This window comes from Esox lucius, chromosome 9 (genome assembly GCF_011004845.1).
Source record: "Esox lucius isolate fEsoLuc1 chromosome 9, fEsoLuc1.pri, whole genome shotgun sequence".
NCBI lineage: Eukaryota > Metazoa > Chordata > Actinopteri > Esociformes > Esocidae > Esox > Esox lucius.
In genome coordinates, this window is record NC_047577.1 from 11,781,439 (window position 1) to 11,801,085 (window position 19,647).

General features: G+C 46.3%; 2 protein-coding genes across 7 annotated transcripts; both read right to left on the bottom strand.

Moving 5' to 3' along the window:
* Positions 1-432: 432 nt before the first annotated feature.
* On the bottom strand, positions 433-5,709 carry acp5a (acid phosphatase 5a, tartrate resistant). 4 transcript variants are annotated; one of them, XM_010872837.5, is made up of 8 exons: positions 5,613-5,709; positions 3,536-3,626; positions 3,148-3,347; positions 2,705-2,829; positions 1,908-2,070; positions 1,550-1,732; positions 1,116-1,265; positions 433-897 (listed from the first exon to the last, which is right to left on the bottom strand). In XM_010872837.5, the coding sequence occupies exons 2-8, from the start codon at positions 3,624-3,626 to the stop codon at positions 781-783; spliced, it is 1,029 nt and encodes a 342-aa protein (XP_010871139.2). In that variant the 5' UTR covers positions 5,613-5,709; the 3' UTR covers positions 433-780. The 4 variants fall into 4 exon arrangements, with proteins under 4 accessions (XP_010871139.2, XP_019905044.2, XP_010871138.2 ...); XM_020049485.2 differs by lacking the exon at positions 5,613-5,709 and adding an exon at positions 5,302-5,371; XM_010872836.5 differs by lacking the exon at positions 5,613-5,709 and adding an exon at positions 3,889-4,227.
* A 1,090-nt stretch (positions 5,710-6,799) lies between these two features.
* Positions 6,800-19,438, bottom strand: ilf3a (interleukin enhancer binding factor 3a). 3 transcript variants are annotated; one of them, XM_010872841.4, is made up of 20 exons: positions 19,192-19,438; positions 18,268-18,424; positions 17,818-17,932; positions 16,915-17,135; positions 16,501-16,675; positions 16,088-16,265; positions 13,075-13,172; positions 12,532-12,627; positions 11,841-11,952; positions 11,631-11,728; positions 11,289-11,400; positions 11,048-11,176; positions 10,229-10,437; positions 9,852-9,965; positions 9,422-9,547; positions 9,089-9,256; positions 8,863-8,980; positions 8,630-8,668; positions 7,787-8,152; positions 6,800-7,561 (listed from the first exon to the last, which is right to left on the bottom strand). In XM_010872841.4, the coding sequence occupies exons 2-20, from the start codon at positions 18,390-18,392 to the stop codon at positions 7,425-7,427; spliced, it is 2,736 nt and encodes a 911-aa protein (XP_010871143.2). In that variant the 5' UTR covers positions 18,393-18,424; positions 19,192-19,438; the 3' UTR covers positions 6,800-7,424. The 3 variants fall into 3 exon arrangements, with proteins under 3 accessions (XP_010871143.2, XP_010871142.2, XP_010871144.2); XM_010872840.5 differs by having other exon boundaries at positions 7,772-8,152; XM_010872842.5 differs by lacking the exons at positions 17,818-17,932; positions 18,268-18,424; positions 19,192-19,438 and having other exon boundaries at positions 7,772-8,152; positions 16,825-16,916.
* Between the last annotated feature and the right edge of the window lie 209 nt (positions 19,439-19,647).

The following is a 19,647-nucleotide window of genomic DNA, read 5'->3' on the forward strand; positions in this document are numbered from 1 at the left end:
AAAAGTAAGGCCAGAGCTCGCTGGTTTTCTCTTCCACATAATTTTTTGCAACTACCTGCAAAGTCTCTGATTTAAAGGTTGAAATTAAAATAATGAATGAAACTGGCTTTGAGTTTGAGGGGTGTAGACTCTAAATGATAAAGCCCCTACTAAAACAGCCTGTTTTCTTTGTCAAGAGGCCTCCTTTATTCTGAACGAATGCAGCCAAGCTAATCCTGGAGAACAGGAAGCAAATGAGAATGGATGCATTTTAGAACTGTCTGTGTGCTTGTGAACAGCATCTAGATGACGATATGGAAACTGTTATGGACACTGTATGAACGTGTCTACTCTGCTGACAGTCAGTGGACAACTCACATTAAGAATGCACTGGAAATAGATAAAATCAATTAGCCTGTTAAATACTGGGGACCAAATATTTCCAAACACATGTAAGACATTAAAAATCAGGCACTTTATTTTCACAAGGTCACTATAAAATCCTACAATAAAACAAGCATCCATTCTGCCATACACACACCCAGATCCAATGAATTAAAAAGCATTACATTTCTCATTCATTTTTACACTAACGATGCCAAAGCTTCATCTAAAAATACCCAACCTGAAATCCTAAATCCAACAAACCAGCGTAACCATAACTACACACCACGCCTAACATGACATTATCCACAAAATGTGCTTTAGTAAAACAAAAAAAAAAAAAAAAAAAACACCATGCAAAGAAACCCAGACAAAACAACACAATCTTTCAAAGGTCCTGGTCCACGTTCGCTACGATTAATCCATATCATTGCCACCATCTTGGTCACCGGTGTCCCTGCGTGGCAGCACAGTGCGGTAGAGAGACGTCCCCTTGGCCTGCAGGAAGGTGAGGGTCATCTTGTCTTTGGTCACCTTCGATTCAAAACAACAACTTTATTTAGTCAAGTAAAGAGGTGGTGAACGCAGTTCGAGGACTAAATAAAACATTGTAGAACCGCCCTCGCATTTCCTCGTTAATTTGCATCACTGAATATTTGTGGAAACACAAGGAAATTACTGGGAGCTCTTAAGAACAGATTCCAGGGTTTCAGGAAAACCTGGGCATTTTGAACCCTTCGTGCAATGCTGACCTCTGCGTGGACAAAGCCTCCGAGCGTGGAAGCCTGACCCGTGAAGAACTTAAGGGTGTTTTTGGGGACGTGGTGCCAGTGGCGGGTGTCTGGGTCCAGGAAGTTACCGGCGCCGCTCACCACATAGCCCACATCAGACTCCTGCAAGTACTGGTGGTAGAAAAGCAGGATGTATTTAAATAAAGTTAGCTCAGGAAGCACTGTACAGTTCGGTCTTATTGAGGCAGGATCTTATCTAAAGAGCAATATGATCCAAGCCAATCAACGGGACTGACATAGACTTGTTTAGTCTCGTAGCAACGCTTTAGTTAAAATAATGAAGACTAGAACGAAGCAAAGCTCTGAAGCATTCGACCCGGCTGAGAACCTCCAAACCCACAGTGTGAACAAGAAAACGAGTCGACCAAGAGATTTGCTTGGAAACGTCCACAAACCTGCAGGTTGTGGTCATGCCCACACAAATATGCGGTGGCCTTGTATTTCACCAGCAGGGGGCGCAGTCTCTTCAGGAGACACTGTGTGGGGCCGTGCTCGGACACAGACCACACTGGGTAGTGACCAGCCACCAGCAGGAAGTCCGCCTTGGACATGGCCATCCTCTTCTGCAGCCAGGTCAACTGATGGTTGGACACGGCACATCATTAGTCGTATTTACAAAATAAAATAATAATGAACGTCCACAACATCAGTCAGGGTGACTAGTCATGTGAAATGCTATCTGGGCAGACGGTGAACGGAATCCAAACCCGCACGGGGGGGGGGGTTCAGATTTGTCCGGATTGATCGGCTTACCTGCCGGTTGGCATCCACGGCGTTGAGGGGTCCGCGTGGCTTCTCGTCTGCAAAGTCGTCCGAGTTACCGCACAGCATCACCGTGTCCAGCATGATGATGGTCAGGGTGCGCTTAGTGTTGGGGATACGGAAGTTCAGCTCGTAGTAGAAGCTAGGGAAGCGCCTAAGGATTAAAAGCGGGAGTTGGTGAGGGAAGATGAATGATGAGAGGAGAGACAATAGCTCAGGAACAAGGCTAGGTTTCTGGAGTGATAACACGTTCCGCTGCATGTTTTGGTAAAACATAACATACTAACCAAAGGGTTCTAACATAGGAAAGTGATGGTAGAAGTTAATTGAAAAGGCTAGGACTGTGCCGTTGCAAACTTGATCTTGGAAAATGTATCTCAATACAGAGACATAAGCTGGTAAATGGCTCTCACCATTTTCTTGGCACTCTACAGGCACTTAGTGTCCTAATAACTTGTAGAATACAGTTTGTTCAGCTGCAAATTGGCCATTATCGGCAAGTAGTGTGTGAGCAGTTAATTAGGCATTACTGCAAACTGATTACGCTGTGCTCCGAGCAGACAGGTGTCAGGGCCCCCATTGCCTTGACGACAGATACTTCACAGGCACAAACCTGGCCAGCTAAAATAGTCCACATCTAGGCCTGACTGTCCAATCATACTTCTGGGGAGGAGCATACAGGTGTAAGTACTATACTGATAACTAGCTCACAACGACTTTCTTGACTAGACAGGTGAACATTTGAGGTTCCCAGAGGGTCAAGCCTTTAGTGGTCAGTTTTACTGTACCATCGGTCAGACTTGTGGCTGTAGTCGATCTGGGCTTTGACACTGCCAGCGTGGTCATGGTTCCCAGCCAGGACGTACCAGGGGATGTTCAGAGACTGGGCTGTGTACACACGCTCAAATGTTTCCTGATGACAGGAGAATATTAACACACGTTGAGAGGACTTCCACAAAACAATTCAGTGCAAAGCAGCCAGGTACCGCTGAACCTACATATCCTCAATCAACCATCAGACCGTTATCAGCATCAGGCTGACCATTATTAGTGACACTCAATCCTGGGATATGAATTACACAAATTCAGTGGGAAGAACTGAGTAACGTACTTGTCATCAGAAGGGAAGTTCCTTACTGATTTTCTACTGCCTAACCGAATCTGACTCGTCGGTGCATTTGTAGATGAGGTCTCTGGAAAAGGATATTAAAGGAGCGGAAAGCGAACAGACCTGGAATCTGGGAGAATCGACACTGTCCACCCCCTTGTAGTAGAAGTTGTCACCCAGGGACAAAACAAAGTCCGCGCCCATCTTCTCAGCCACCCTGCCCATCTCCTGGGCCGTGGCCCTCTCCACAGGGGTGATGTAGGGCGGGTACGGCACCCCGCCCCAGTCCCCCACAGCCAGGAAGCGGATAGACGTTTGGTTCTCTGGGCGGGCAAGAAACACCACTCACACAGACGTCGCTGCGCTCATAAAACATGACACATCCAATGAAACAAAGGTACCGACCAAAAGATGTCTGAGGCACGACCAGGAAAACCCACACAACAATATGCTCAAATGCGTCCGAAAATTGATTGTGGGGGAAGGGGGGGGGTAGTGAAAAGACACCTACGTCTGTTCTGATGAAGCTCCTGGAAGGTGGTTGGGTAGCAGGGGAGCACAGGCAGGACAGCCAGCAGGAGGGTGAACACAGGGAAATCCATCTGAAAGGTAAATTCAAAAAGGTAATCATGCTTTGTTTCATTTGAGGAAAATCTACAAGTCCCAGCTACGGAGGAAGTGAAAACACCCTGATTTAGCGCTCACTTCATATTGTAGCCTTTTCCCTGACAAAGCACAAACTGACATTATGGACTCAAACTGCTGACAACTTAGTAAACATTGCTAACCCATCAACACACGAAAATGCCTTGAGTTGCATCAACTAAGCAGGAAAAGCATCACAAGTGACCAATGCTTGCTCACCATGTCGTGACTTGTCTTTCTCTCTGAATCCTCCGTTACATGACAAGATCAAGCGGCACTTCTTATAATCCAAAAGGTGGCTAATTGATTGGTTGGTGAGCTGGCTAGTCACAGCCAGAAATGGCCGGTTGGGTTGCCACCAGAGCACTGTGATGCTGCATTCGTAACCAAGTGGGAGGTGGAAAATTATCGGCTACATTTTGGTAACTAAGGCATATCAACCGAAGTTCAGAAATACAGCTATCATGCTTGTAACAACAAAATAGTGTGTATATACATTTTTCTGAATGGATAACGTGTTGTCACATTTAAATACTGAAACTATTGTCTTTTACACAGTATTTCAGATGTCGCTGTGTGTAAAATACAGAGCTCAGTTTCCCACTAGTATTTACCAGTTGGAGATATTCAAGTATATTTCCCTCAATGACATTTGGTAAATTTCCACTTCCCAGTTGGTCATAAATGCACCATGAATGTTACCAATTGTACTTTATTACACCAGTGACATTGTGAGGGGTCAAAAAGGTTGCATTTAACAAGTCCAAATCTGACCTTTAACCCAACTGCTGTTGTTTTGACCAAATCAGATTATTTGCCAACAACTTATCCTCAGATCAGAATTGAACTGGCTGTGTAAAAACAGCCAAAGGTTCATGACCTGATATCGCTCTCACGTTGCAATCCTAACATCCCACCATAGTGTGGTGGGAAATAAGCTGTTACGTCCAAAGTACCAGTTGAATGACATCACACTGCATGCGCAGCAAATACCACTTCCAGCCGATTTGGCACAAATCTGGTTCCAGCTTGGTATCTCTGCTCAACAACCCCCTCTGATTGTGCTGCCTCAAGCAGCTCCCCTGCATGTGTCACCTAAAGGGTAGCTGTTGTATTTGTTATTGGGGAAGGGGTGGGGGATTCATTTCCTTGGTGTTTTGTTGATGTCTGATATTTTATTGGTTTCTGTTCCGTTTTTTAGTTTCCATCTGTATTTACTTTTTACTCCCTGTCCTGTGAATCTGAAAAAACCCCGAAATAAACTGTTGTTTTTTGACTAGAAAGTCCTGTTTCAAATAAAAACTGTTAAGAAAAATAAATGTTCCATCTCAGAAGTGGCACGTTTGTTCCACGAGACACCAAGGAAGTCAGGTCACTTCCTCAACATAGACAGAATACATCTTTATTCAAGTACTTGACTCAAGAAATCAATGCTGGTGCATTTGTAGGGTACGTTGCATCATCTTACATGTTTACATGATTGTTTACATTTAAAAAGCACGACTTGTGAACAAAGTCTAAGCCACCCTGCACCTGTTCATACCTGTTCATCCCGTGTAAGTGGGCAAATATTTAAGAAACACGGCACCTCTACTGACAACTTCGGTTAGCTTTTGCATGCACCCAACCCACCTTAAGGTGTCGCTACGGGGTCCGATGAAACGAACAGAACCCTGCTGTGGGTTGGACCTGGCCACTGACAACAAAGATTATGTAATGCTTTAGTCCCAGGTGAGGTTCAGCCAACATGAGTCTCTCGATTGTGCTTCCAGGGGGACGTTAGCCGCCAGCACAGCCTGTCCCAAGACTTACATCACACTCGACAAGAATCAATGGTAAAAACACCACCGCGGAAAGTCTCAGTCTGAAACTGCACATTGCCCCTTTAAAACAGCCAGCTAACAGAACGTGTCGCGGACACGATAATACACGAACACACTCACCCCGACGAGTGCGGCGGCGGTGATGAGTCGTGGCAGCCGGGGGGGGAGGGGGTCAACGGGGAGTTGTCCTCCGGTCTGCCTCGTCCACCTCTGCTCCTCTTTTATGGACCCTCCGCCGTCTGTCCCCGACGGATCTGAGGTGACCACCCCCCCACCCCTCCCCAGGGCCTTCCAGTCCCAACCCCACCTCTACCCCCAGCCCTTCGAGGCTGGACCCGTGATAGTGACCAAGCCCAGACTGTGACCATGCTGGAGGAGCGTGACAGTTGCTCACAGACCTTGTCCACAGGCAGCTGGAGACATGTGACCTGCATGGTTAATAAAAGCTAATCGTCATACTTCCACCAGTGTTTTATTTTCCACCTCGCATTTCTCCCCCCAGCTAACTAGTGGCTTGAAAAGTTTTATGGATTTCTTTTGAGCAGTGGTCTTCACCATTGTCTTAGCATGGAACCTAACAAACACACACCATTTAAAAGCTAGCAAAACAACAATTTCTCAGGAAAATGACCCGAGAGTAACTGCCTTTCTAGTAGAAGTGGACAGCAAAAATGTATTTAGGTCAATAAGAATTGCATTTGATTTAAAATATCATTACATACCCAGTCAGTCAGTCTTTAAATTCAGATATTTTAATACTCAATTCCAGTGATAGCTGACTAGCATTGCCAAAAAGATGATTATATCCCTGGAAAATGTACTATTCAATTTTCTTTAACAATTCCAAAATAAACTGTTTATTCTCCACTACATGAATGAAATTGGAATTGACCCTATTCCTGGATTGCTTTGCAGTTCAATCAAACATATGTACAGTGGCCATTTAACTTCCCCTGTCATGTTAAAGTCATATGGCTTTGGAGAACTAATGAACCAACTGGAAGCCGATGTATTGATTGTGATTGCAAAATAACTGCATACGGTGAGCCATGCTTTATAGCCACAAGTTCCTCAGCAGCCAATCAGATCACCCGGACAGAGGTGGAGCTTCATCAGAACAGACAGAGGGGTCTTTTCACTACCCTCCCTTCCCCCACAATCAATTTTCGGACGCATCTGAGAGCTGGTCATGAGTTGGAACGTTTCTGTGACGAATCACCCCGGGATTTTACTGTGAACTTTCAAGATGACCCAGTGATTTTGTCTGCCTTGGCATTTGAAATGTAAAAACCCGTGAACTATGACACTTTTTTCCAAATAGAAATTTATTCTTACAAGGAAATACAAGCCTTTCACCCAAACCTTGCACTGAACCAAAAATAACATTGCGTTCTTTCACATGAAAATCAAATGTGCTGTTATATATATATATATATATATCTTTTTTTTTTTATTTCTAACACACTGTCAATCCATTACAGTCAAAACACAAAATTATGATAGAAACGCCCAAACAAAATGTCAAGGAAAACTCATAGTTAAAACAGACATAGTGAAGACTTGGAACCAATTCTCCTTTTTACATTCAGACTTCAACTAGGATGGCTCAACAATAGAAATTCTGAACCAGTGTGAAGAAAATAAAAAAAAAATAGCATCATGTATCCTTGCAAGCCCCCCCCCCACACACCCCTAAGGGGTTAAACCAGTTGTCAGTCCAACGGGGTCCATTTAACAGAAGATCATGAAATAGTCTGGTTGATGATGGTGACGGTGGAAGAGACCCCACTGACCGAGGGTTGGGTATGAATCACTATTTGACCGATATTTTGAAAGCAGAGAAAGACGGGGGCCATCTTGTCCTCTTTGGGGGAAAGCTGGGGAGGATTTGCCTGGGTTGTGGAGGCGGGTGTGTGTGAGTGTGGTACCTTCCTATTTGTACTGATAGTTCATGTTCCCATATCCCATAGGGTAGGCCTGCTGTGCCGGGGAAGCAGCTGAAGTGGCCGGCCCATAGCTCTGGGGCGCGGCGTTCCCGTACATGCTGAAGCTCGATTGGCTGCCGTAGCCTGTGGGACGGACCAAACGGCCAATAAGTGAAATCCACCAATCGAGCGCCGTTGCACCCCTCTGACCGGCTATTAACGTCTTAAAATCCAGATGAAGCCGTTCTAAAACCACTAACGTAATCGCAGCCGAGAAAGGCAGTTACCTGAGTACAAGAGTGTGTGTACGTGTACGGGGTCCCTGGGGGCCCCCCTCATCAGATCTCCACTTACCGTAGGCCCACTCACCGTAACTGTACATCTGACCCCCGGTGACAGAGCTGGGGTAGGCCGTGCTGTACATGGAGTAGTCCACGTGCGTCTGCTGGCCTGGCGTCGGAGCGGCCTGGCTCTGGGCCGCGGTGAGAACGCTCTTCTTGTCGCCCCCGTAGCCATAGCTGTAGGGGCTTTGCTGGTCCAGTGGGGGGGGCACTGACTGGTAGGCGTCCAGGGGAGACGCGCCGCCCTGGGCTGTGGTGGCGGAGGCCGTCGTGGCCGGAGACGAGTATTCTGGGTAGAAGGTGCCGTAGCCTGTGGAGTTGGCGTCAGCGGACGTGTCGGCGGTGGAGGTTGTGTGGGCGGAGCCCTCCCCTGGACTCATACTGTACAGATTATCTGAAGGGGGGGGGGGGGGATGGAAAGAGCTCAGGGGGCTACAGGTGAACAGATATCAGTGTTGGTTGAAGGACAACTTTTCCCTGATAAAAATCCTACATCACCGTTATTTTGTTGTTGACCTATTGCATGAGCTCAACTTTAAATAACCGAAGAACAACCTCCAGTTTCCCTCTTGTGAAATGCACCGACTTTTGTGGTATTTCCAATTACCTTAATAACTAAACTTAACCCTGAACGTTACTAATTACTTGGAAATTAGTTGAGCCACTTGTGCTTTCAAAGGCACGACACGACTGAATTCCACAAGGATTCGGGAGGGTAGAGAACAATCACAAAACACACAACATCCAGGAAATCTACACGCAGTTTCCATCTGTTCCGAGACTAAATCAAAGACATGACGCTAACCAAACACATGATTCAACTAATGACTCATCGTTCCCTTTGGAAAGAGTGCAGCTGGAGGACACTTACGGTAACCAGAGCCGGAACTGCTTCCATAGCTGTAGTTGGCTGTGAAAAGGAACAACATGGAACATACAAACCACATCAAACCAACAGTATTCTGGTGAATTTCAGGCAAGTCCATGCCGGCGTAAACAGGTTGTTAAAGGTCTGGCCCTGCTTAGAGTAAAGGCTTAAACAGAAACTGATTCTAAATAAGAGTCAGTTCTGTCTAGTAAGGGTCAAAGTGAAACATGCACTACTTTGGTTGTAGCTGCTGCCGACAGACGGCTTTCCCCGACCCCTGCCTCGACCCCGGCCACGACCGTTGGGCGCCGTGTCCGTTGGAATGCCTCGAATGGTGCCAAAGCCCGGGATGTGCTGTTGAGAGAATATGGTCCGAGGTCATGGGGGACGGTCATTCCTGGTCACCACACTATAGCATTGCGAGGTGCTGTACGTGGCTGTGACGGTGACGTTCCGACTGACCATTGACGTGTACGTGACAGGCTTCTTCTTCTTGGGTTCTGATTGGGGGTTGTAGTAGGGCCCTGCCCCCTCCGGGAAGAGTTTCTCCAGAGCAGCCAGGGCTGCGTAGGCTTTGGCCTCCTTCTTGTTGGATCCCCGGCCCTGGAACTTCTGGCCGTCCACCTCCACCTGTCACACAGAACGACCACACAAACAGGGAATAGTGTGGGCTAGAGAAGGAATGCACGCAGGCTGCCCGCTTTTTCACATTTTGGTCTGTTGAGTAGTTCTAGGACCAATTCCCCAGGTCCAAACCACATGGACATGGGCTCTTAACCCCACCGCTCTGCTCACCTGCATGATGAAGCACTTGTCGTGGCTGCCACCGGTCTCTGCAGAGAGCTCGTACTTCAGGCTGCGCCGTTTCTCGTTCAGCTCCATCACTGGGTTCTTCCCGTGCTTGGTGAGGATGGGACCGTTCTGACAGCGGGAAGACACAGACATGTCAAATCCAAAGAACACCAATAACAGCACAGCCGCTGATGTCACTTCAACAGTTTAAGGGTCACATGGGGCGGCAGATAGGCCAGAGGTCAAGCGTGTAGGCCAGTAAACGAAAGGTCACCACACCCAGGGTACAATGTAAAAATATCTGACATTGTGCTTTGGCCAAGACAATGAACCCAAAATTCTAACTGAACCCAAAAACAGCATCTTCTGATACCAGCGTCTTGTAAAAGACTAAAACGGAAGAGAGCTCCCGGTGGATATGAAGAACGATTACCTCGTCAGTTGCTACGGACGCATCACTGGTAACGGATGAAACACTGGCCCCGCCCTCTTCTCCCGGATCCGCTTTCACATCCGGCCCAGTGGGCAGGCCCAACTCCTGCAGGACCTGAGACGGACAGACAGGAAGAGGAGTCGGTGGGTGGCTGCCAGTATGGACAGAACCAAGAAAGCCAACAATGCATCCAGCGCCAAATAGGAGGGATGCATTCTTGGAGTACAACGGTTTACACACGGATGCACGCAGGTGAAAGGTCACTGAGGGAGGACGAACACGGCTGACTTACAAAGAGTCGTGTCGGATAGGGACGACTAACTTGGGCGGCAGCGTCTTCCACGCCATTTTTTTGAGCTAGCGACACAATCACTGACCTTAACAGCTAGGTGAAGCTTGGCGCTGCGTTTGGACGGGCCTGAGGCTTCGTACTCCTTCCCGTCCACCTCTACGGACATGGTGAACACCGGGACATGCACCGGACCCGTCTGACCCGTCAACCGGTACCGCAGCCCAGGCTTGTGTTGGTTCAGACGCATCAGGGCATTCATGGCTACAGGGCTGTCTGCGGGCCTCTCTTCTGTGGCTGGAGGTGATCGTTTCGATGGGTGAGGGAGAGAAACAAGACTAAACAATGAGTCAATGTCTATCACAGGGCTTGTTTTAATCACATGGAAAACTTCATGCTTACTGGTGGATACATCTGAAATGCTTTATTTTGGCCAAAACATACCTACAAATGTGAATACATGTTGAAATTAAGAGATTTAAATCCTATTTGCTGTATATATATATATTTATTTAAATGAAACAAAAGAGTCTATGCAGTGTAACCACATTCAAAGTGTGGAGTGTGTGTTGTTAGATATTGTCTTTGTATGTGTCCGTCCTTTATCACTATCTGAACATGTACTGAGGACAAAAGAAACAAAAGCAGATTAAAATGACTGAATTTAAATGTCTTGTTCTGAATATACGCCGGGTATGTGTCGATTTTTTCATATTGTTAAATATATATAAATGTATACATCAACAATGACCAAAAAGATCTAAAACAGGTTATCACCAAATAACATGCATTTACGCTAAACAATTTGATACTGTGTACCAGTTATAATTTAAGGAAGTGAATCGAGAAAGAGCCTCAATGGTAAAATGGCAAAGAAATGGTTCCACATTTCGGATCAGTTACATACACGACTTCCTAGGAAACTTTGGATACTTCTGGAACTTCTGAAACTTCCTCTTTTTGCTGTCGGCTCCATCACTGTCTGTGGCATCGTGCGGCCTCTTGGGTGGGTAGGTGGAGCTAGCTGGGATCTGAGCTGGGGTGGAATGGGGCACAGTTTGGGGAACTTCACTAGACAGCTTATGTAACAGTTACATTGAGAAGCGCAGGGCAGTCCCTGTGGACGCCAAGGGGGAGGAGTTACTTACAACCGTATTCTCTGAGGCCTGGTCGAATGGTTCTCCTCGGCGCCCTGGCAGACAGGGAATCCATCCCCAGGACTTTGTAGAGCTGTCCGAACGCAGACAGTCTCAGCGCATGCTGACAGGGAAAATAATAACACCGGTGAGGTGAACACTGGCATTTCATTTTCGACACGGGTTAAGTTACGGAGAACGCAACAACACCAAGGTTTTAGCTGTAAAACAACGTTTGGCACAATAACAATCATTTTTTAAAGCATGAAAGGGAATGGCGTGGACTCTACTTGTAATATTTCCCCCTGGAACATTATAGGCCTTAATGACCCGCTAAAGCTGAGGCCCGTTTACCTGGGCACTCTGTGTGATGTCCTCACGTTGCTGAGCGCTCAGGTGACTGACGGCATCTGCCTTCTCTTTCTCACACGGGTCTTTGAGGCCTGGGCCGTCTTCGAACGGAGGAACGTTTGATTTAGGCAAATCTGGCAGTTCCGACATTGTTCTGCAAGGCTCTAACCCATTCGGCTTATTCGACATGGGACTTTACCTTGAAATACATACCTTCCATGAGAATCCCAGACGACAGGCACTCCAGAACTCTGCGGAAAGACTCCCCCGCTCCCATCGGACGATCACATGTCCGGACGGCTTTCTCGCACAGCAGCTCAAGTGGCTGGAGAAAGCAGGGGGGGGGCAGAAGATAACCAATCCCCCATCAGGCTTGGATACAACTGCTGCCACCAAATGTAAGTATACATTGTGATAATCATGTAATGCATATTTATTTACAAAATATTAGCTCAGGCTGGGTGAGACTGGCAAACATGATAGCTCTGCTTTATTTCAGAGGTTTTGGCAAATCATTTACATAAGTAGATTATTCTTGTTTTTCCTCAAGAAAATTAAAGTTGAACACCCACATAAAAAAAAAAATCTTCATTGAAAATAACAAACAAGGCTGTTCTTTGTCGAATCGGAGTAAAAAAAACAAAACAGATTCGCGCACAGGCCATTGTTTTAGACTGTTTCACATATGCAGCTGATATTAATTTCATCTTAAATGTGCAATCTCTCAATAAAACAGTTTTGGCAAGAGTCAATTCATCTGTTTTATTAAGCAGTAACCCACAACACACACAAAAAATAACATTAGGAATATCGGGGCCAAAAAAAAAACCACGTTTGAATTGTCCAGCTCTAATGTTAGTATATTCAAACGTCTACAATATCACATTTGGTTTCAACAACTCACCCATCCTCTAAGCGGAGCCCAGGCGGGGACGCGGTTACACAGGTCCCTCATGATACGAATCACCATGACGGCTGACCTGAGATCGTTGACTTTAGCCTGGGGAAAGACGAGCAGGGAGCGTTCTCAGTCAGAGGACGTCCGTCTCCAGCAGGCGCCTGCCTACAACACCACGCGCAGAAATAAACGCAGTGCAATATTCCCGGACAGGGATGAAGAAAACCCTGAGGCAAAATGTATTGATTGCATAAGCGTTCAAATGCCTCTGGTCGTCAGGAATATTGCACAGAGCAGGAAGGTTAGTATAAGATAGCAACGGAATACATAGTTTGGAGACCCTCAAAAGCTTAACGATACATAGCATTGAACAGCCACATACTGTAGCTGTGAGTGAGAACAAATTAAAACCACGTGTTAACAGCATATGAAACAACATAGGACTGCGAGATCATAAGTACTGACTTGGGCCTAATTGTGGGACATGTAAAGGCACAATATCAACAAACTTGACACGTTATGGTTACAAGTAAAGACTGGGATGCAAACCTGGAACCACTTGGCGTGGCGGAGAGACGCCAAGGCAGTCAGGCATTTCTGCCTGTCCAGAACGTCCGCCGGCGCATCGCTGTCGACGGTTTGCGTTTCTATTGGTCGATGGGTGGGACAAGAAGACAAGGTACAGTTTGACCAAGGGGGTTCTGTCTCGAGGCTCAGGGAGGAGGTAGCCTTTCCCAAAGCACCAGCAAGAGGTGGGAGGGGCTCCAGAACATATTCATATAGAATGGCTAGTTTCACTGAAACCATGTTAAAGGGGAGGTGATCGGTATACTCTACAGCCTTATATTTGAATTATACAAGGCACTTGTGGGCACTGTCCATGTTATCCTAGCTACACAGAGGTATCTGCACACGAACCCCTAACCCTGGGTTTTGGGTGACGCCCCCCCCCCCCCATCCGAGACAGAATGAGAGTCCAGTTGGTCAAAGGTCCAGCGTCCCTAAAAACTCACACACTAGAAGGCTTAGTAAGAGAGAATAAATCAGGGTTTGGTGTTACTGTACAAGGCAGTTGTCATCAGAATGCAATCTGAGGTCAGCTCGGTACTGAAGCAAAACTGATGACGGACGGCTTTGGCCCGGCTTCCCGCGGCAGCCAGGTCATGGCGGTGATCCAGGACAATGGTGGAGGCCACTTCTCTTAGAGAACGCAGTTGGAGAAACGGATTCAACCGAAAGAACCCCCCCCCCCTTCCTAACTGATCACAATCACCTTAAATGGCATTCTCTCGCATGCGTCCTCGTGCACGGCCAAATGTGCACACAGCTCTCACACACGCATGCATGCTGCTTCCTCACACATACACGCGCGCATGCGTGCAACCCTTTTCTCCCCGTTTCCTCCTTTGATTGTGACTGGTTGGAGGATGCGTCCACAGTCAACCAGGCAGGTCAAAGAGGTTCAGAAACATTACCTGTTAAGTCCATCAGTTTTGCTGCAATACGAGCCTCACGTCACAGTTCTCTGCATTATATCACATGCATTAAACTATATATATATGCGCGCATTGGCGGTTATTCTCAGCAAAGCCTTAGTTTTTTTTTGTTGTTGTATTTTTTACAGCTAGAATAACACAATAACTTTAAGGAGAGTCAAACATTACACAATGCATTGAAACGACTAAAAGAGGCATTGTAACGATAAGTTCATATTTTCGCCGTTTTGTTGTATAATTATGGAGAATAGAAGACCTACTGAGCTCCAATGACAACGTTCTGAGGCAGCCACTAATGCAATTTCCACTGATCTCTTATCTTGGGGAAGGACTGGGCCCGTGTCCACAAAGCAATGTCACCAAAACATAGGTTGTAAGATGTTAGAGAAAATAATATAAGCTTTAATTGAATACCTTTTTAGTCGTCAGTCACACCAAGCGTACAGAGAATTCATCATGAGTTATATCAAACCATTAAAAGTTACCAGCAAACGACTTCGTTATTGGAGCTAAAAGGATGTTTTAATATTTACATATATTCAATCAAAGAAGGATTCATTCCTACATAGGACAGCATCTCTGGCCTAATTGACGCAATGCCTAACCAGTAGGCCAAAAAACTCATTTTAGCATTAGCACTATCGCAGGAAGTGCTAGTTTTAATTTGACTTTGAACAACAGCGTATAATTCAAGAGCACATTACAGAAGAAAATAAAAGTTCTACATGCTAACATATTAGACAAGAGTTAGGCATAAATTACATCAAATATTTTTGCCATTGAGACAACTCATTTTGTATAGATGAACAGACTTTCTAGGCCGCATTGCAACTGATTAATCACCATCCTTTTGAAACAGTTTCTGTGAGAGTGAAACAGGGGTAGGCTGATTATCAGCCTGGGCAAGAATTGGATCCGATATTAATTTTTGCCTGATACGACTGCAAATAAAATGTAAAAAAACATGCTCCTCTGGCTGAGATGAAGCCACCTCTCTCAAAGGTTTCTTTTTTCAGTCAGTCCCAATTTCGTTATGTTTGGAATAGCCGTCAAGCAGAATAAAAGAGACATTGAAAAGCAATTTTTCAGGACCGCCCATTTAATAAAGAGCAAACGTGATAAAGGATTTTTAGTCAATTACACAGCAATGTGGGTGTGTAACGTCAGTGCTAATGCAACCAGACAGCTACGTTTGTAGTATGGTTACATTTTATTATTGCAAATCACTCACCAAGGCTAAAGACTAAAATTTTCCTTTTTACTGCAAACGTGTATCAGTCCCAAATATCGGTTAGCAGTCACCATGATCAATAATAATTATATCAGCCCTGGAAAAAACATATCGGTCAAACCCTATCTCCTTTGCGGTACTTCAAACCTTAGAGACAAACATCAATGAGCAGGGTTTATATCAGTGCTCACATTAGGCATCATCTTGACATCATCGTACAACCTACTCTAAAGCAGGGAGTTGTAGTTTTAAAAAAGGCTGGAAAGGGAGTCCTAAGAACCTTTCTGCAATTATTTGTGGATAGGGGCCCAGGTCTCTACATTGTGCATTGGTAAAAGGATCAGTCGGGACTTGTACAGCAAAAAACCTTTTGAATGAACAGTAACAAAGATCTGCTGTTACTGCATGACAGTGGCTATCAACCTCTCCTTTAACTACTCCGGACCCACCACACCTGAATCAACTTGCCAACTAATTCACCAAGCCCTTTGTCAGGAAATGAGGTGTGCTAGTTCAGGGCTACACCAGAACTCTATCCTTGGTGGGCCCCTACGGTGAGGGTTGAAAACCACTGGTGTAGTTGACTGCGGTTGAAGCGCTGGCCAAGGCAAGTTCACGTTCAGCAGGGCACAACGTTGCGGAACAATGCTGGGATAGAGGTCCGACAAATCCGTCGTGATTCCTTGTTCTACACTGTCCGGGGTCGTAACCATCGCGACACACCGTGTTTTTCTATCCGGGCGTCCCACAACACCGGGCCCTGCTGAACACAGCCGAGGTAGTGTTAGGTGGCGGGTTGTCCCAGCCCGGGCCTGCCGGTTCCTTGGGTTCATACCTCCGGGAGGTCCATCTGGGGGGGTCGTAGCGTCAGCCGCCGCGTCGTCCACCTCCTGCCGGACCATGGGAGACGTGAGGTGAATGATGAGGGTGAGGACCGGCTCCTTCTTGCTTCTGATCACGATGTCCGCCTCCTCGGGGCACGGCGTGACCTCGTACTTGTCTTTGGTGACGACCTTGAGTTGGAGTGAACGGCAGAATAAACCATTCAGCACGTTAGAGTATGCCTTAAACCACCCAAAAGCCCCCTCTTAGGTTAGAACATTCGTAAACTCGCTCGATCACTGACGCTCTGCCTTCGAAAGGACCAGGGCGTGCAAGAAACAAACACTACACACAGGCAACGGTCTCCTTCCGAGCTGCAGAGGGCCACGGCGGTGAGGCAAAGTCGGAGAAGGAAAACACGCTCACCTCGATCTGGGTGGAGAGGCTGTCGGCCACCTTCTTCAGCAGGGTCGCCGTGGGTTTGTCGGTGCAGAGCAGCACCAGTTCCAGGTCCATGTCCCCCTTCAACAGCAGGCCTTTGGCCACCAGGCCCACCCGCATCACCCCCCGCAGAACCCGCTCCGGGGTGGGACATGCCACACTGGGGGTGGGGGGGTGGGGAGAGAGAAGGGAGAGGCTCTAACGGGTCGGGGTCAAACACATCGAGATCGCGTTCAACTCTACCCGAGGTAATCACAGATCTGAGACGGATGAATAGGTTAAAGTAACAGCTTTGCCAACGCCGCTTACCTCTATCCAAAACGTATGGATCTGTGATTAGCTCAAGGAAACAAGCGGGCGGTGAATCAGAACTCGGGGGCCTCTGATATTCTCACTGACCTCTCCTCGGCCCCTCCCACCGGCGGTGGCGTCACCGCGCCGACTCCGGCCTCCGCGTCCAGCAGGTCTGAGACCGCCTTGAGGGCACACTCCACGTGGGAGATCACCGTCTGCACCGCCTCCAGCTCCTCCGGGGACGGGTACACCGCCGCGTGCTTCGCCATCACGTGCCGGTCATCGCTCACAAAGACGTGCCGGGGAGCCGTGCGCGCTGGAGGAGCCTTCAACAGACAGGTGTGAGAGGGAGATGTCATGGGGGATGTTTTTTTAAATGGCGTAATAAAAACAGAAACCTATGACCAAGTAGTACAACCGGTCCAAAAAACTAAATCTGAAGGTGAGATAAGAGGGATATGGGCCACAGCCCTTAAGATGTTCAGCCAATGTATACAGCCTTGTGTGCACTATGACTAGATGAACTATTTTCCAGTAATAGGGGAAGCCAGTTTGGTGGCGGGTTGGAGTACCACATCAAACATTTCACCCAATGGAATAAGATGTGAATGATCAGGCTGAACAGCATGATTAATAAGATAAAGTAGAATCACACAGGAAAATGTGACCAGTAACAGAAGTACTGCATCATCTGGGATTTCCGCATTTACAAGGCAGATTATTATCATATTATAAAATACTTTAACACGGCATCTTGTTCCAAATAAATCATTGCACCATGTGACAAACATTAACAAAATATTCCATTGGCTTATTATGTGCAATATATAGCAGCATGTACAAGTGTAACGCATTGTTCATCGAGCAGAATTCAACACAACACCTTTGACTAACTGATCCTTTAATCCTCAACTTATTTAGATGATGACAGACATTAGTCAGCTCTACAACAACACACTGGGAATTTACAGTGACATAAAGGGAAACTGTTGAGGTGGAACTCAGGACCTCAGCTTGGGATCGGTTCTCCTCGATCTCTTGTATAGCTGTGATGTATTCGTGGTACTGCCGGAGTTCCTCCTCATAGCAGAGGCAGTCATACCAATATCTCAACTCCTCATATCTGGAAAAGGGACAGAGTGCAGTTATTAAGCAAATTCTCAGTAGGTTTTACATCAAAAGATTTGCCAACACTTACATTACAAATAATCTGGGTCATCTGCAGACTAAAACACCCGGGTTAGAGTGATCGTCCACAGATTTGCCAAGTTTAATTTGTTAATATAAGACACGGGAACACATACATTAGTGGTAAACCAGGTGACCATTATTTTAGCCTGTCCTCTTTCATTCACAGAACATCCCCAAGACTAGTTTTCAATTCCAGTCAAAGTTCGGAGTGTGCACAGCATTCATGACCTACACCAACTGAACATCCCCATGACTAGTTTTCAATACCTGTCAAAGTCGTGGGGTAGCAGGCGATGGCCACGCTGGATGAGGCTGTCCCAGTACAGGAGCTCTTTGTAAGCCTGGCGTTCGTCCCAGACTGCATCTGAAACAGGCTCTGCTGCCATAGCCATGACCCCGTTGTTTTGCTGCCACCTGTGGAACACTTGTAGCCATTGACAGAAACAAACGTCAACAGCCATCTCTTTTCCGTTCAAAGTATAGGGCAGAACAATTTGGAGGAAACATGTCTCAAGCTTCAACCACCCTGTACCTAGTGTGCAGTTGCAATGATGCAATATCGAATTAGACAAATACGGGTTCAACTAAAGACATGCACTAACGTTAAAAAAAAAACGTTGCTGAAATGTAAGATGATTACAAGTCAAATATGACGTGTCTGCCCCAACCGTTACAGTACAAAACAAAAGCGTTTCTTTTTGACTTAATCGGGTAAGTCTATCAATGTTTCGTTCCAACAGCTTGAAAAACAGTTGGCGGATGGAATACACCCCGACTAAGGTAACATCGTTAGCTTCGTTAAAGTGTTGACTAGCTAACTTTCGAAAAACGTCACCAGGTGTAGAAGGGGCAGATAACAGGTTAACAACAAAATGTGTTGTTTTAAACGCTAACAGTCTATTCCTATTTTAGTAATAACTATTTAAATGAAATGACAACGTGCTCCAGAGAGGCAGTCAGATTTATTTTAACTTGCTTTACAAACGCCATTTTTAGGACGCCAAACTGAAGGGCCAGAGAGCATCAGGCTAGTGAGTTCGCAGGTTTGCGATCAGATTCTGTGGCTAGCGTTGTAAAACCAAACGTTCCTCACGACTGACACCGTAATTAACAGCACTGGGAGCACAATGTCTGCGTTAATTTGCAACAATTGCTAAACGTCACATTGTTTTGACAGCTCAAACCACTTACCTGAGAAGGAAGGAATCGCTGCAGAATAATGTCGCGCGCTCTGTTTGTGGCTGGGCGGGGTACGAGTGTTGGCGCGTCATAATGACGTATGCAAAAACAAATAGCCTACGTTTTCGGCTAAATTCATCTTGATGTTAACAATGTGGTTAATTTAAGGTTTTAAATTAACATTGAATTAGAGGAAGAGTTGCTTCCGTTTGGTGAGTGTGGCGTGGTGCCACTTGAAGCAACGCGTGACGTATTTAAAGGGATGTAGCCATGCGTTCCCCAACCCACTACGCATGCCTATATTACTCAACCTGGACTCAATTGGTCGTTCAGTACTGCACCGTTCCCGTTCAAAAAGGCCTATATTAAAGATTGTATGATGCCACCTCAGTATGCTATGGTGTTGAATACATACTGTGTATTTCATAGTTTGGATTTTCATACTAGACGAGATGGGAAAGAAACAAT

Bases quoted from the DNA above. Each gene is read 5' to 3' on its own strand.
- acp5a (XM_010872838.3), bottom strand. From the start codon at position 3,771: ATGTCAGTTTGTGCTTTGTCAGGGAAAAGGCTACAATATGAA. The intron at 1,733-1,907 runs GTAAGCCGATCA...TCCAACCATCAG, and splicing joins CCGTGGATGCCAACCGGCAG to TTGACCTGGCTGCAGAAGAG. The intron at 898-1,115 runs GTCAGCATTGCA...TTTGAATCGAAG, and splicing joins GAGGCTTTGTCCACGCAGAG to GTGACCAAAGACAAGATGAC.
- ilf3a (XM_010872840.5), bottom strand. From the start codon at position 18,392: ATGGCTATGGCAGCAGAGCCTGTTTCAGATGCAGTCTGGGACGAACGC. The intron at 17,136-17,817 runs GTCCTGAGTTCC...TGTCTGTTGAAG, and splicing joins AGAACCGATCCCAAGCTGAG to GCTCCTCCAGCGCGCACGGC. The intron at 12,628-13,074 runs GTTTGCATCCCA...GTCTTTCCCCAG, and splicing joins GCCACGCCAAGTGGTTCCAG to GCTAAAGTCAACGATCTCAG.